The 15,738-nt window shown below is 47.7% G+C and overlaps 1 protein-coding gene across 1 annotated transcript; it reads left to right on the plus strand.

The window, feature by feature from the left end:
* Positions 1-7,674: 7,674 nt before the first annotated feature.
* Positions 7,675-12,367, plus strand: BAMBI (BMP and activin membrane bound inhibitor). The gene is made up of 3 exons (XM_050333361.1): positions 7,675-8,002; positions 10,822-11,112; positions 11,565-12,367. Exons 1-3 carry the CDS (start codon positions 7,927-7,929, stop codon positions 11,981-11,983), a joined length of 786 nt encoding a protein of 261 aa, XP_050189318.1. The 5' UTR covers positions 7,675-7,926; the 3' UTR covers positions 11,984-12,367.
* The last annotated feature ends 3,371 nt before the right edge of the window (positions 12,368-15,738 follow it).

Here is a 15,738-nt window from a genome sequence, read left to right on the forward strand (position 1 = left end):
GCCCTCAAGGAGCGCTGGTAGAAAGCTGAGGATATCACTACCTTCACCCTCCTTGGTTAAACCCACCAGAAGTGGTGGGTTTGGGTCTTCAGATGCTGCCCTGCCTGGCATCCAGGGCATTCAATGCCTCCAGCTTGTTACATATTTGCCAAAGCTCACTACAGCTCCTCTTGCCCTGTTGTTTACCCTTTTTACAATTTTTCTGACTCACAGTTATCAGAATTACAAACTGTCTCTGACGTAGTTACTGATCCTGCCGTGGAGCCAGGGGAGGGAAGTGTCCACAGTCTCCCTTTGGAGCACATCATCACATGCTGCTAGAATTTTAAGCAAGTCCCCAGCCTTTACTGATTCACAGCTCCTCACATCTCCTCTCACAAATACTCTTGTCCCTTCTGTTTTTCGTGGTAGTGAGAATTAAGGTTTTATTCTTACTACACATCTCTGCTTAGATGTTCTGCTGACTTCTATTTCAAACAGCAGCTTTCTGGGGCTGAATTATTAAAGCCTCATTAAGATACACATCCATCTTCTCTAAGCTGCTGGCCCTTGCTCTGAGATTTAGCTCTGCCTTTGGTCTTTTCTACTGCATTTGCAAATGCTTGTCAGAACTGGAGCTTGGTGTAATCTGGCAGAGAGCTGCCTACTTAAGTAGCTGAGACTCCAGTCTATTACAACGTGTATAGGTTTTCCTAACTTCCATTGACTGCCCTGTCTCTGGCATTTGGCTCTGAAACATGCGACTCAGAAAATAGAGCTTGAACAATAAATATTGACTGAGTAACAGATCACTGGAGGGTTTCTTTATCTGCATCAAAAGTTTTTAGAGCTGCCGTTGTGGAGGGGCTGCTGACAATAGATTTGCAAGAGTGGGAAACAACCTCACATAGCCCCCAGGCCCTGCAGAGCACCCAGGGTTTGCCTGATGGGTGTAGGTCCTCCAAGGTTTAGGGTAAGTCCTCCAAGGAACTGACATCTGTGCTCAGACATGTGGACAGTCTGTGTTGCATGTACAAATATGAGCCTGAGACTCTTGCTTAGGCAATAGGCTTCAAAAGAGTCTCTGGTTTCACTGGCAAACACAACTGTTTCACAACATGTCCTATATCCAAAGTATAGCTTTCTGCAAGAAATGTTAATTGAACTGTATGTTCTGTCCTGCTACAGTGATGGTCAATTTCCAGGGTTTTTTGGCCACATCATGACTCCAGCACTAGCTCTCCTCTCCCACGTGCACACTGTGCTGTGACAGGGCATAACTAATGGTTCCTCATGCTTGGGATCTAAAGCAAACTCCTAATATTTGCCATACCTTATCTCTAGACACCTGATAACTCAGATCTGATAGGTGGTGCTTGACTTTTTAGGTACCGTTTATGAATTCTGACACATAACACCTTCACGTGGATGCTTCTGAAGGTGATGGCTGAATCCTGCATGTTAATTCCCACGTGCAGGATGTGGCTGGGACTAGGAGCTGATGTGAGCCCCGGTATATCACCGCGTCCCGCACCGCTCTGGCTCTTCTAGCAATGGGGTTGCTCATCCCCACGCCTGCAGGCAGCCGCATCTTCCTGTTCCAAAGGCCACTCTGTCTCCAGCCAGCAGCTTTTCCCCCACACCTTTTCCCCCTGCCTCAGCACGGCACAGGCTCCTCGCGGGCTGCAGGAGAGGCTGCCCCTGCTAGGGCTGGCTCTGCCGGCAGAGGGCAAGAGGTGCCCGCGCTGAGTCCCCGCCGTCCTGGGAGCCGCGGGGGCTGCGGCCGCCTCCCCGCCTCCTGACTCCGTGCCGGCCCCGGCTGCCTTAATCCCAAGAAGGGTTCAATAAGCCTGTCCCTGTGCTGGTGGCTCAGTGACCCCCGGCGGCCGAGGTTGCGAGAGGCTCTGGGCCTGAGGAACCCATGGCGAAGGCGCAGCTGTGCGTCCAGTGCGGACCGCCCGCCTCAAAGCCGGTGAGAGCTCTGCTCCCGGACCAGGGAAGGTGGCGGCCGGGCACAGGGTTGGAGATGTCGAACCATCTGCACAGTGCCCCGGCAGAGCCGCAGGGCAGGTGGAGCCCCTCGCCAGCATCGCCTCTCTCCTCCCGGGGAGTCGCTCCCCCACAGCGGGGAGCTGTGGGAACGGGGAATGCGGTGCGAGAGAGGGGTTGTGCAGGGGAGGGATGAAGGTTAAGGAGTTGTGGCTGAGCTGGTCCTGCCACGGGACAGGACAACGTCTGTCCCTGGCCGAGGCATTCGGTGCCAGCGCGTGAGTTTCAGTGCACAGTTACGATAAACACCCCTGGAATTCTACAGACACGGGAATCTCCTATGGAAAGGGAAAGGAGGACTCTGGGACCCCGGGAGCAGTCAGATCCAGAGTGACTCTCCCAAATGTATAAGCGCAGGAGACAGGCCTGTGCCGGGAGCATCGGTGCTGCCGCAGGCGGGGAGCCGGCGGGGCGGCGGCTGCGGGGCTGGGTGCGGGGTGCGGGGTGCGGGGAGCCGGGCTGGGCCGCCGCGGGGCCGGCCGGGCTCGGGCCGTCTCCTTCATGTGTGTCTCACTTTGTATTGAATGATGTTAAGCAGAGCTGGAGCTGGCGCCTCGGCCTCATTACCTTCAATTACAATAATTGTTGCCTCTCTCCAGTGTTTTGCATTTCTCCCTGGGGGAAATCTCTCTGCTGCTTCTTTTCCAGTCTTGCTCCAGCTTCCCCCTATCGATCGAATCGCTCTGGCCCCGGTCCTAGGAGCGATGCCTCCAGGAGGATAAATGCAAATCGTCCTATTGATTGGGAGGAGTAGGAGTGCAGCTCGTTTGGGGGAGGGAGGATTAGTTTTAAACGAAAAAAAGTAAAGTGATGAGCATGGCAGGAAATGCTTCACTTTCTGGGCCTCTTAAATAGTATCTCTTTATCATGTCGTGTGTCTGAGGGGGATGCAGATTGGTGCCATCTGGATGATGTATCACATGTGCATGGAGAGGTGGGTCCTGTGACACAGACACTAACCTGGTTTCCTACCTATTTTATGTGAACAAATGTCACTGATTATGTCTGGAATGCAGGTCTCCTCCTCCAGTTTTGCAGGTAACCGAGTTTCACTGGGGACAGGCTAATTGCTCCTGAAAGTGAGCAGGGAATAGTGTGCAGGCCTTCATCCACCTCTTTGAACTGCCCCAGTTATGGGGATAAAACTCCCTGGGAGTTATTAACCTTGTGGGAACCTGCTCGGCAGCCTGTCTGTCACAGGGGAGCGGCTGGGGAAGGAGCCAGGCTTTGGGCTCTGCATAGCCTTAGATCCTGAAATGGCTACTTGATTCACTAAATCCATGGCCAGCCCCTGAAGTGGTAAGCCAAAGGAATTGCACAGAGTCATATTATGTTCCCTGCCCCCTGGGCTTTATGCCGAGCTATGCTAGCTTAAGCCTTAATTATTTTTTTAAAGGCAATAATCAGCATAAATAAAGGTAATTCAGTAGAATTAGCTTGTGAGTATCATATCCAAAATGCTAACAAAATAATTGGAAAAGGCTAGTTGGCTGTTGGCTAGTGTTGAGCAGTTAAGAAAAAACCCTGAGTACTCTGATTAATATTGCTCCAAACGTGCTTTAAACAGTCCCAATGCTTTTAACTTCATGTCATTTCCAAATGAGAAATTCTCAGCCGAATCGTAATTGCAAGGTGCAAAAAAGAAGATATGGTGTTCAAATGTTGCTTTCGACACCAATTTGAAATTGCTCCAGTGTAAAGTACTAACCTTTCCTTGCTAGAGAAATGAGCACCTTATGTGGCAGTATCGGCAAATGCCAGTGTGCACATCCAGCCCCCTGAGGAATGTGGTTCTCTCCAGGACACTGCTGCTGTGATGCCTTGACCATAGAGGTGAAGGTAGAAAGGATTTCCAAATTACAGCTGTTATCCACTTCTATTTTTGCCTAAATTTTTTTTTTTTTTGGTGGGGGACGGTTGAAAGGTTCAAACAAGCAAAGAACACTGCAAAACCACAGTTGTTTGATAGAGACTGACGGAATGGTTGCATCCAGTCATTTGAGGGAAATGGTGGTGAGTTGCCAGCATACCAGGCAAGTTTATAGAGGGGTGAGGAATTCATGATAATGTTCAAAGCTGCCAGAAGAAGGAATTACTTTTCACTCCAAACTGTTTTTCTGTGGTGAATTACTTAAATCTGGGGCACCTGCAGGCTGAGGTTTTAACTTAATTTAGTCAGTTTTGCAGGCGTGCTGCTGCAGTGGCACATAAACAATAGGCAGTAGCAGCAGGGACAGGCATTAATGCCATTTCATGTGAAAAAGAGACAGGGAATATATGAAAGAAGCAATACAAAGGGAGGAGGTTGAAATTTCTAAAGCTGGGTTCCCAGAGCCAGAGCGGAGCTTTTCTCTTGTTCAAAGTTATGTACTCAGGAAGTTCTGCCACGCTGACCTCTGTCTTGACTTGTCTTGTTTTCCTCGTTGACATAGGAAAGGCCTAAACCCCTCATGGCAGCCATTCTCTCATGCCTGTGCTGGGTCTCTCAGGTGCATGGAGCTTCTGGAGAAGGTGGTGGCTGTGATTTGGCACTTCACTGGAAACATTTCACCAGTTGACACTGGGAAGGAGACTCTTGTATAGCTGCACTGCTCACATGCTCCTGATGGAAAATAGTGAGCCTTTTCTGGAACGTGATTGTAGGGGAGGGCAGGGTCTGTCCTGAGCAGCTGCTTGCCAGATAGGAGAAATCCTGGTCTGGAATAATTCAGGACACTGGATGCTCATCTGAATTGGTCTTTTAGAAGGACTCATCAGTTCTAAAGTCCTCCTACCAGAATCTTGGCTCTGCAACTATTGGCTTGTGAAATGAAGTAAAACAACCAAACAAACATTTGTATGGCCTGCAAAGACTAATTGGACAGATCTCTTTGGATGGATCTCTTTTAGTTGGCAATATCATCTTCTTCTTGAAGACAAAATTTTTCATCTGTGACAGAGTTTTGAGCTGATGCAGAGGAGAACGTGCTCCTGCGAGATGCTTCCCAAAGCAGTCCATTTCCCTGAGGTGCCCAGAGGCTGATTTTGCAACCAGGTCCTTCTGTTCATGTTGGCTTCAAAGGGCTTCACTGTATCGGGTGGGAGGGAGCAGCCCTGTGCTCTAGCAGGCTCTGACTACAGGCTGTGTAGTCCGTTCAAGTGGAGGCTCCAGGCTGCTCTCCCATGGCTGCTGGAGACACGTAATGCAGCCTCAGGCTTCTGACGCTTTCCTTGATGGTTCCTTGTAGTCATTATCCCACATTCCTTCTGGTTGCAGAACATGTTGTTATTATTGCTTTGTGCTGGGTCTGTCTCCTGTCCCTTTTTTACAGGCCAATCTGGCCCTGTTGGCTCTTGCCTCTAAAACAAAAGCAAATTAGCACCGCAGAAGCTGAATTATCTTGTTTATGCTATGGTCTGTCAGAGGACCCCACACAACCCTTGCATGGCTCTCTGAGCAGAGTATCAGTGACTGAGGAGCCATAGTACGTCAGTCAAACTCTCCTGACACCCTGACTCGATCCACACGTTCCAAAAGGGTCTTTAGTTTCTTTGGGGGGAACTAAGGCTGGGTAGCGATCCCTGCTGTCCCTCCCTCACTTGTGGTATTTCGTGCTTGTAGCATACAGAATTAGCAATTTTTTTACAGTAAATTGTACCTCACAATTCAAACTTGACAGCTGTCAATGAAATTTGCTGTTCAAAACTGATCTCGAGCACATTGCCCTCTGGTTAGTCTGTCTGTGCTCCCTTGGCCAGGATGTTTATAATACTCAGGGAGTCTCTCATGTTACTTATTGAAGTAATGTGGCTCCAAGAATAAAAGCCATTTCCAGTCTGTCGGTATCGCATGTAACAAATGAGATCTGCTAAATGCGCTTGTCACCAGTGGTAGGAACAGGAGAAACAGAATTGCACATGTTGCTGTAATGATTCTAAGTTATAATGAATGATATTTTCGGATGTTTGCAAATGAGTGTCTGATAGCCGGTGCCAGAGTGGGAGATATGGCTTGGCTGTTCTTGCTGTTTTTGTAATTTCTAAACAGAAACAAGAATTAGAAAATTACTTTGTGGTGGAGTGCAAATATGTATAACATAAGTGTAAAGGCTGCGGTGCAGCACACGTGTATCTATCTTATGCATATGCAAATGGCAAGACTCACAGTAAAACCATTATAACATGTGATGGCATCAGCACTAATTAGCTGGGGATCCAGTCTGTTCCCCTCTGCCAAAGTAAACTGGAGTTATCACAATCTCAGATTTCATATTTCCTCCTTTCTCTTTCAGGGAGGAATGTCTCTGTCACAAGGTATAATGTTCTCTATTGAAAATGTCTTTAAAGACTCACAAAAAATTAAAATTCTAAAGTAATTTTTGCTATTAACTTATTATCTACACATCATCCAACAGCTTTAATTCTAGCAGTGGACCCAAATATTTAAAGCATTTTGCCCATAAATGGGAAACAGTGCTGTAGAAAGCAGAGCTTATAAAATGTAATGAGAATAGAAAGAAGAAAACTAAGTTAGCAAAGAAATTTTAATCAAGGGACACATTTGTTTCAGGACCAACACTTGAAGAAAAACTGTCCAAGCTAAACATGACCTACGAGAGCTGTGTCAGAGCTCGGTGGTAGAACATCACCTTATGCCTCCATCCCCAATAGCTGGTTTTGGAAAGGAAATACTGGAAAGAGATTAGAATTACTGAATCCCAGAGAGGCTAGGGGCCAGGGATGGAGATCCCAGCTGCATCCCAGTTCCAGCCGGTGCCTCTTAGCTCCGCACTGCGCCAAGCCCTAACTCAAGATTTCCATAACCTTGGGAAAAAAGCCCCGGCTGCAGTGGAACTACCAGCGGCCCCGCTGTGGCAACACTTCTGCACCTCGTACAGCCCCGGGTGTCGGGAGCCGACAGGCAGGGACGGGCTGGCGACAGCGCCGGGGCAGCAGGAGCGGGCGGGAGGGCTCAGCCGCCGCCTGGTCCCGCTCCGGCGCTGCCCAGCACCTAGACCCCAGTGCTGAGGAGATGCCCGCCCATCCATCCATCTATCCATCCATCCATCCATCCATCCATCCATCCATCCATCCACCCATTGATCATGGCTCCGCCGAACTCGCAGGAGCCAGGACATCACATTGCCTCGTGGAACCCAGCGCTGCTGCCTCCGCAGAGCATTATCTCGGACACCCGGGAGAGCCCCAAACCTAACGCGGCGACCGAGGCCGCCAGCGGCCGGGAGATCCGAGCCCCCGCCCCGAGCCCAGCGGTCTCACCCGCCCCGAGCCCAGCGGTCTCACCCGCCCCGAGCTCAGGGGGCTCACCCCGCCCCGAGCCCAGCGGTCTCACCCGCCCCGAGCCCGGCGGTCTCACCCGCCCCGAGCCCAGCGGCCTCACCCGCCCCCCCGGCCCTCCCGGAGCCGCCGCCCGGGGGCGCCGCTGGCGGGGCGCGCGTGGCGCCGGGGGCCGGCCGGGGCGGGACGAGGGGAGTCCCCGCCCATCTCCTGGTGGCTCAGCCAATGGGACGGTGCCGGGCGGTCCTGCCAGCCGATCTCCCCGCCCACTCCCGGGGCGCAGCCAATGGGGAGGGGAGGCGGGGCAGGGGGCGGGGCGGTCAGCGCCCGGCCCGGCCGTATTTACGGGGCGGGCGGCGGCGCTGCCGTGTCAGTGAGGCAGCCCCGCCGGTCACACTCCGCTCCGGCCGCTCCCAGCGCTGCCGCTCCCGCGGACCGGAACGGGCCGGAGCAGCGAGGGAAGGCAGAGAGTCGTGGCCGTCTCCTCGGCCCGCGCCGCAGCGGTGGCCGCGCCACGGCTCTGCCCGCGGGCGAGCGGCTCCTCGGCGCTCCGGCGGGGCAGGGGCGGGCGGCGGCTCGGCCGTGCCTGCGCTGCGGGCTGCGGCGAACGGCGCCGGGTAAATGGATCGCCATTCCAGCTACATCTTCATCTGGCTGCAACTGGAGCTGTGCGCCATGGCCGTCCTGCTCACCAGAGGTGAGGGGGTGCGAGGGCCACGCCGTGGGGAGCGGAGCGCCCCGGGGGCGCTGCTGCCCCAGGGCAGCCGGGCCGGCGCTGCCCCGGGAGCCTCTCGCCGAGCCGGTGCTGGGGCGGGAGGCACCGGGTCTGCGCCTCCCGCCCCGTCCCTCCCTGCCTTCCCTTCCCACCTGGCCGCCGGTGCCAGTCGGTCCGGGCGCGGCCCCGCGGGTGTCCCGGCGGCAGCGGAGGGGCGGCCGCGCCCGGCCCCGTCACCGCCCGCCGGGGCTCTGGGGGCTCTGTGGTCTGTGGTGTGGCCGCCCGGGGAGCGCCCTCCCGGGGCAGAGGCGACCCGCTGGCTGCCGGTAATCGCCGTGCTCCGGGGAGGAGGTTAAGGGATAAGTTAGCGCGGTGGTGATGTGCGACGGTATTTATTTATTTTGGAAGGAAGGCTGTAATTAACCCTAAATAACAGCCTTGCAGCGTGCAGGGGGGAGCCTGCTGGCCCCATCAAAGCGGGCAGAACAGGGAGTGACTGAGTGATGTGAAGTCGCAGATACTGAAACTATGTGCCTGATAATGATATAATTAGGGGATCACAGACTTCTGGCTGCTGTTGACTTCAAAAGCTTTAAGAGAAGCCTGCAGTCTCTCCTGTAGCCATCTTGACTAAAAGCAGACATTTTTCTTTAATAGCTACATACAGTAACAAGAAAGAGGAGGGAACAGAAGGGCATTGTTCACTGTTTCAAAATACTAAATACCCTTTCTGGCCTTTTGCATAGCACAGGAAGAAACTTTATGAATTGACAGAAATACAGTTTTAATACAGTAATACAAAGTCCATTCTGTTTCGCTGAAAACATGGCTTTAATTAAAAAGCAGTTGAATTAACCTGATGACTAGCCTGTCAGATTTTGTTCATAAGATTGTCTTAAGTCAATAAAACATAGATTTTTAAACATGATTGTATAAGCAGTTAAAATGAAAGTATGTGTATTGTTTCACTTTATTCCCATGCTGTGCTGAGACTCATGAAAAGGCTGTCAGCTCTGGTACTGTGCCATGTTTACATCTTACTTTTAACTCTCATACAGTGAGAAAATAATGAAGAGTATTTTTCTCAGAGAGGGTAGGGGGAAGACCTCATGGAATGCTTAGGAAACGACTGAGTCTTTTTTTCTGTACCATGCTGGATGACAGTGAGTGTGAATTCATGAAAAATTAGGTTACTTAGTCTAAAAGCCCAAGGGAATTGGACTGGAGACAGTGAGACACTCCATCATTTGGCTTCTATTAAGCAGAGTTATTAAAGAGCAGCAGGAACTTCAAGGCCTGGAGCCTGCAGTAGCATTTTGGAGAAAGTATTAAAGTGACCCAATGAGGGGAAGCTAACTTGGTTAGGATGATTTTTAACATCTTGTAGAACAGTTTTTAGGTATAGGTGGTAAGTAGCATCATAAGAAGGGGTGGCAGCTGGGAAGCCTGTAGTTTGATTTTTGAATTGCAGACTGTAGAAGGAAGAAATTTGGCAATTTGATCGACTTTAAAAGCCTTGGTGCCACTGTAATGGCAAGTACAATAGGCACATCAGAAGTAGTTTTAAGTCCATTCTTCCAAGGATGACTCCAAAATCTGGCTTCCTCTTAAACCTTGGCTCGATGGCACACTGAATTATGTTTGAGTTGTAACTTGCCTAGAAAGAGTAAGTTTTCACTACAGCACAGGACATGTTTAATTCGTACCAGAGCAGTTTGGAGAGCACAAAATGAAGAGTTTTATGAAGGGAACCTTTTTATCGCTTCCTTCAGAAATTTTTGAGGTTTCCTGAGATTTTTTCATAGAGCCAGTAGAGGATTTTCAATCGAAGTGTTTCCCCTTTTTTGACTGCTTATTGGATTGCATGTGAAACTGGGGAGAGGAAAGGGGGAACTTTTAGTCTTGCAATTTCACCCCATTTAATAACTTTAAATTTGAGTTGAGAGACATTGTCTCTGATGAACAGAACAACTATAAACTGGAACTTTGTTGTTTTATAATACTGATAAAAAAGCCTTTTTGCATGAATAACTACTTAGAGAATTTCTTTCTTTCAGGAGAAATTACAGGTAGTTGCTCAGTTTCACACAGTAAAAACCTTCCTGACTAGGAGACTTGGATGGTAATGGTTCTAGCTAATAGCTTTATAAGGTGTTAGTTAAACCTGTTAAATTTTGGCACAGTACTGAGAGGTAATAAAGAATTCAGCAGTTCCGATTTTTTTTTTTTTCATTTGTCACATAAATATTTAACCTGGTATTTTTGTTGTGTGCTTATTCTCGGTTAAAAAAATTACTTTTATAAAAATAGAATGCTGTTCCTGGAGTAATGGTTAAAACATAGATGTGACTTTCTTCTAGGACTAAAGGTGTCTGTTGTTTTAGAACTGGGATTTCACTTTAAATATGGTTAAATGCAACTGCTGACAGCAAGTGGAAGTAGCTATAAAATGGTCTTGTTAGTTATTTACCTTGGAAAAAAAGCCACTTTAACTCCCTCCTCCCCCCCACTCTCTCCCAGTCCCTGTTTTAGTGAAATGCTTTTTCTTTAATTCAAAGGACTATAGTTCCAGTAATTAAAGCGAGTGCCCCAAGGCACTTGGAGGGATTAAGGTTTCTACGAGGTAGGCACTGTACAGTGATGGGAAGGAAACAACCCTGGCTCTTGTGGATCTGCAGTCTCAAAACTGGCACTGAGTTTCGCTCTGTGGTGCTTGTGGCTAATAAGAGTATCTAGTGAGGTGTCCTTAGGGGACCAATTTCTTACCTTTTCTACACCATTTTCTATTTTTTTTTTTTCAGGTGAGATCAGATGCTACTGTGATGCTGCACACTGTGTTGCAACCGGCTATATGTGCAAATCTGAGCTCAGTGCCTGCTTCTCCAGACTGCTTGATCCTCAGAATACACATTCCCCGCTTACTCATGGCTGCTTGGACTCTATTGCAAGCACAGCTGATATCTGCCAAGCCAAACAAGCACAAAACCACTCTGGCACCACCACCATGTCCACATTGGAATGCTGTCATGAAGATATGTGCAATTACAGAGGACTGCATGATGTTTTGTCTCCTTCCAGGGGCGATACTTCAGGTAGGGCAATAAAGCTTCAGTGAAATCTCTCTTCTGGCCATCAGGCTGGCGACAGGCTAAACCTTGTGTGTCTGCTGTTATTGATTTAGTTGTTAATGTAGGCAGAGACACCAGAGGGAGGAGTGGGTGGCTGGATGCAGGGGAGCATCTCGGCCAATTAGCTTTTTTTATCTACATTAATATTGTAAGTCTCTCTTGCCAACTTTTGACATTACTTCTAAGAATCAGTGGCAGTGGTTTTCATAGTGAAATCAGCTCTTGGAGTAAGAAATCCCATATTATAAGCAACCTTAGAAACTCATGTTTTTCTTTAGAAGGAGTGTTCTCTGTAGATACCATAGGTTGTAGCTGTTGCTCCTTAAACTTGTCAGTGTGGGATTTAGGGGAGTTGCTTTTATGTGAACCAGTGTATATAAATCCTGACGTAAGCTTCACATCTTTCCCCTTTTCAGGACAAGGGAGCAGATACCAACATGACAGCAGCAGGAATCTCATCACCAAGGTGCAGGAATTGACTTCTTCAAAAGAGTTATGGTTCAGGGCAGCTGTAATTGCTGTTCCTATAGCTGGTGGGCTAATCTTGGTACTCCTTATCATGCTGGCCTTGAGGATGCTCAGGAGTGAAAACAAGAGACTGCAAGATCAGCGGCAGCAAATGCTCTCCCGTTTGCACTATAGTTTTCATGGACATCACTCGAAAAAAGGGCAGGTGGCAAAATTGGACTTGGAATGCATGGTGCCTGTGACTGGTCACGAGAACTGCTGCATGACCTGTGATAAAATGAGACATTCAGACCTCAGCAATGATAAAATTCTTTCGCTAGTCCACTGGGGAATGTACAGCGGACATGGGAAGCTGGAATTTGTATGACCAATTATTTTTTAATCTGAGCTAAACTTGCTCTTTGAACTCTAGAAGAAGGCCTTTGGGTTCTGCTGGACAGGAGCACTTTATCTTAAAACAAAAACTCTCATAAATCATCTTTGAGAAACAAAGGACCTCGCAAACAGAATCTTGGATATTTCTTCTGAAGGATTCCGAAAGTTGTCTTATTTGCACAGAGTAAAATACACTCAAATGTATTGTTTGCTTCAAAGTTATGAAAGCAAAAATTAGAAGTTGTAAACACTGTCACCAGGGTTATCTGAACTGTAGGGAGCTGAGAACTGAGTTATTATAATAAACTGTGTGCAAGCTCCTATGTTTCCTGACTTATTGTAAAGATTTTTTTAAATATATATATTTTGTCTGAAACTTGCTTGTGGCTTTTGTTTTGGAAAATGGGTTTTTTTGGGGGTGGTAGTGGGAAACAATCAAGGTGGTATGCATGGTAATGCTGCGCATAACAATTAGATTCTGAAAACAAACTCTCTTCCTACTCCATGAAGGAAATTAGGTGGTTATTTCAGAATGAAGGTGGCAGCTGTATTGTTTAATTTTAAGTAGCAGTGAACCTACACCCTCAATTCCTGGCTGCTGAATTTTTGTTCATAACCTCAGTGAATTCTTCCAAAGCTTTGTGTGATAACTATTGCTTCCTCTGGTAATGAAGAAAGACTTCTTTCTCTGTGCAAGCCATGTCAGAAAGTGACTCTGTTCTTCATAGCTGGTTTTCTTCCCTTATCTCACAATTACTGTTTCAATGATCTGTTTTCCTTTTGCACCTTTTACACTCAAACTTTTTTGGGGAGGAGAGGGAAACACCAAAACCACACTGCCTATTCAGCTGTGGTTTGCTTTTTTTTTTTTTCCTGTTTATAGCCCTCTGGGTACAGTGGAAAGCATCTGCCTTGCTCTTCTATCATGTAACTAAGTATCACATGCTGCTACTTTTGTGTGGGACTGCAGTATCAACAGTGTTCTTTAATCTCTGGCTCCTCCTTTTTGCTTCTTGCATTTCTTCCCTGCCAATATTTGTGCATTTAGTTGTTTCTTACTCCTTCAGCTAGTTGGCTTCACTTGATCGTTTTATTTATTCAATGCTTTGTTGCTAAAAACAACCAACCTCTGGATTATTCAAGGAATTTATTGTATTTATTTTTCTTGCTTTATTAGACTTTGCAGTAATTAAAGTAGACTTGCTTAAAAGGCTGATGCCACATCATGGTGAAAGAAGCATCCAAAAAGCTGCTGCAGAAGATAAAACTTGGCAAGAGTCTACTATTCATCTATGTTTTAAACAGCTTTAGAAGTGCTTCTACCTCCTTTTCTGGCTGTGATGTTGAGCTCCTACTGTTGCCAGGAGTGAAAAAGGGAATGGCGCATATGGGGTTACAACAACCTTGCAGCAATGCTCTGATCCCGAGGACTGTTTACTGTGGTAGATTGCTTGGGGATATGCAGCCTGAAATGCGAAGGGATGTAAGCAAGGAAAACCTGTCCCTCTAAGTCATAAGCTGGCGTTCCTGAACTACACTTAAACTATGTGGTAGGGTTGTTGTTGGAGATAAGTTGGTCACTTTGCTGTGCAAACAGAGGTATTGATACTGCAAACTTACCCCTACACTTAAACACTCGTACCAGCCAAGTGCAGTGAGAGCCTCGGGAATGCCAAGGTCCCACCGTGCCCATGTTTGCAATATTAAAGTGCAGTTTAGAAGGATTAATGTCATCTGTGTACTTCAAACTGCTGACCCTTTTTACTTCCTCAAAGTGCCTGGAGAGTTGCTTTTAATGCAAAGAATTGTATTCTCTGATTTCTACCTCCTTCTGCTGCTAAAGTTTAAGAAATTACCTGTCCACAACTTCTTTTGGAATGTGGCCTGTAGTCATCTGGCTGACCTTTCAGTGCTGCTTTCCTATAAGAGCTCTGCCCTTCCTTTGCACTGATCTGAAAGTCTAGGGCAGTTATCTGTGTTCCACAAAGTGTATTATTTTTGGGAATGGCTGACTGGGAACTTGATGCTGAAAGAGAAACCTGAAATACTGTCTGTCAGGCATAGCTGCACCAGTAGTTACTATGACTAGACAAGTTAGAAGATCTGATGGCTAAACCTTTTTAGTGCTTTCTCCAGAAATCAGAGGGAGCAGGGTGTATAGTCATTTAAGCATCCTGTGACCTTCACCACTCATTTGCTGCTGATTTGAATACATAAGGACCTATTTATGCTTGCCATTAAAAGGCTAGTAAGACCAGGATGCTCTAATTGGCCCCTTGCTGTGGAGATGTTTTAAAGAAGAAAAGAGCTTGTTTGCCATCCCCTGCAGTCATGGGAGCAGTGCCACAGAGTCGCTGGGGATGGGCTTGAGCTGGCAGCTACTGTCTCCTGGGGTTGTTACCTGTTGGTGTACATCTAGTTTAGGTGTGGTAGCTGATATGACCTAGAAGTTTCTGGTCTGTGAGTCTTCTAAACTACTAAGGAGAAAATTAACTCTCTCCCAGCTGAAACCAGGACAGTATGAAATCTGGATTTCCAATCTATTTTAAAGCCTCTGTATTCAAGAAACTATGTTATGAGCTCTGGTGTCTGTCTGGCAACAGCTCTGTGAGTTATGGAAGGAGCCCGAAATCTTTTCACTGAAACTACAGAGTCCTAAGGGTATGGGAGCAAGCAGTAGGCAGCTGCATTACCAGTTAGTATTTCTGTTGTGGTTGCTTATGTAGCCTGCAGACCTCAGCAACGCCAGCTTTCTGTTCAGAAAACTTACATTTCTGTGACAAGGAGGGTCCTTGGTGATGTTCCCTGCTGTACCATCTGGGTGCTGGGTGCTGTACCATCATGGAACGAGTCCTAGACACCCACTGTACCCAATCTAGTGTTAAAACAAATACTAACAGCTGAAGAGCCTGGCCAGAGGCTGAAGATGTGAGACAGTAAGCAAAGGCTATCCATTTAAAATGCATTTGAGTTAAGAGCCTGGATTTGCCATTGTGCTACGCACTCTCGGATTTCCCCTGCAGACAATAACAAACGATCCTTTCTTTGAAATCCCTGCAAGCCTGGGAGTGCAAGAAGGGCAGCCCTCTCTATTTCCAACTGAGAAAGTCTCTCGGATTGGAATAAATGAAATCAAATGTCCATGATTTAGTATACCCCGTGCCTCTCTCTTTCTCCGATTCTTTCCTCAAAACAGTAATGGTTGTGGCTTTTCTTATGTCTCTGCCTCTCCTGGCTTTGCGAGCTGCTGGGTTGGTATGTCTCCTCTTAACTCCTGCTGAACTGATTCTATTAAAAACCCTTTACTCCACAGGGGGCTTGACCTTTTTCTGAAATACCAAATGCGTCTGCTTTGGAAATCACAAACTTCTCCTCTAAAGAGCTTGTAAATCTGGTTTCAATATTGAGTGATTACAGGCTGTGCAGAGAGCTTGAAAGTAAGCAGCCACTTCTGGTAGCAGAGCGCCGGAGCTGGGCTGCCGGAGCTGAGCGTGACTCTCATTTTTCACCCCAGTGTGTGTTTAACATAAAACCACTGACGTCAGCTGATTCACCCAGATTAGCGGTGGGGTGACTGGTCAGGCTCTGGTTGCAGGATGCTTGTCTTCTCTTATCAGGACCCCGGAATCCAGTTTTTGTTGTTGCACAACCACTTGTTCTGTTGTAAATCCAGGGATCTCATTGCAAATGGATGATGCCCTGGAGGGCAAAAACCCTAAAAAGCCTGGGAAAAGATTAAGGTTTTTT

This window comes from Myiozetetes cayanensis, unplaced genomic scaffold (assembly GCF_022539395.1).
Source record: "Myiozetetes cayanensis isolate MyiCay16 unplaced genomic scaffold, myiCay2020 scf1, whole genome shotgun sequence".
NCBI classification, from domain to species: domain Eukaryota; kingdom Metazoa; phylum Chordata; class Aves; order Passeriformes; family Tyrannidae; genus Myiozetetes; species Myiozetetes cayanensis.

Excerpts from the sequence above, each read along its gene's own strand:
- BAMBI (XM_050333361.1), top strand. The coding sequence starts at position 7,927 with ATGGATCGCCATTCCAGCTACATCTTCATCTGGCTGCAACTGGAGCTG. Across the intron at positions 8,003-10,821 it reads GGCCGTCCTGCTCACCAGAG|GTGAGATCAGATGCTACTGT; the intron begins GTGAGGGGGTGC and ends TTTTTTTTTCAG. Across the intron at positions 11,113-11,564 it reads TTCCAGGGGCGATACTTCAG|GACAAGGGAGCAGATACCAA; the intron begins GTAGGGCAATAA and ends TCCCCTTTTCAG.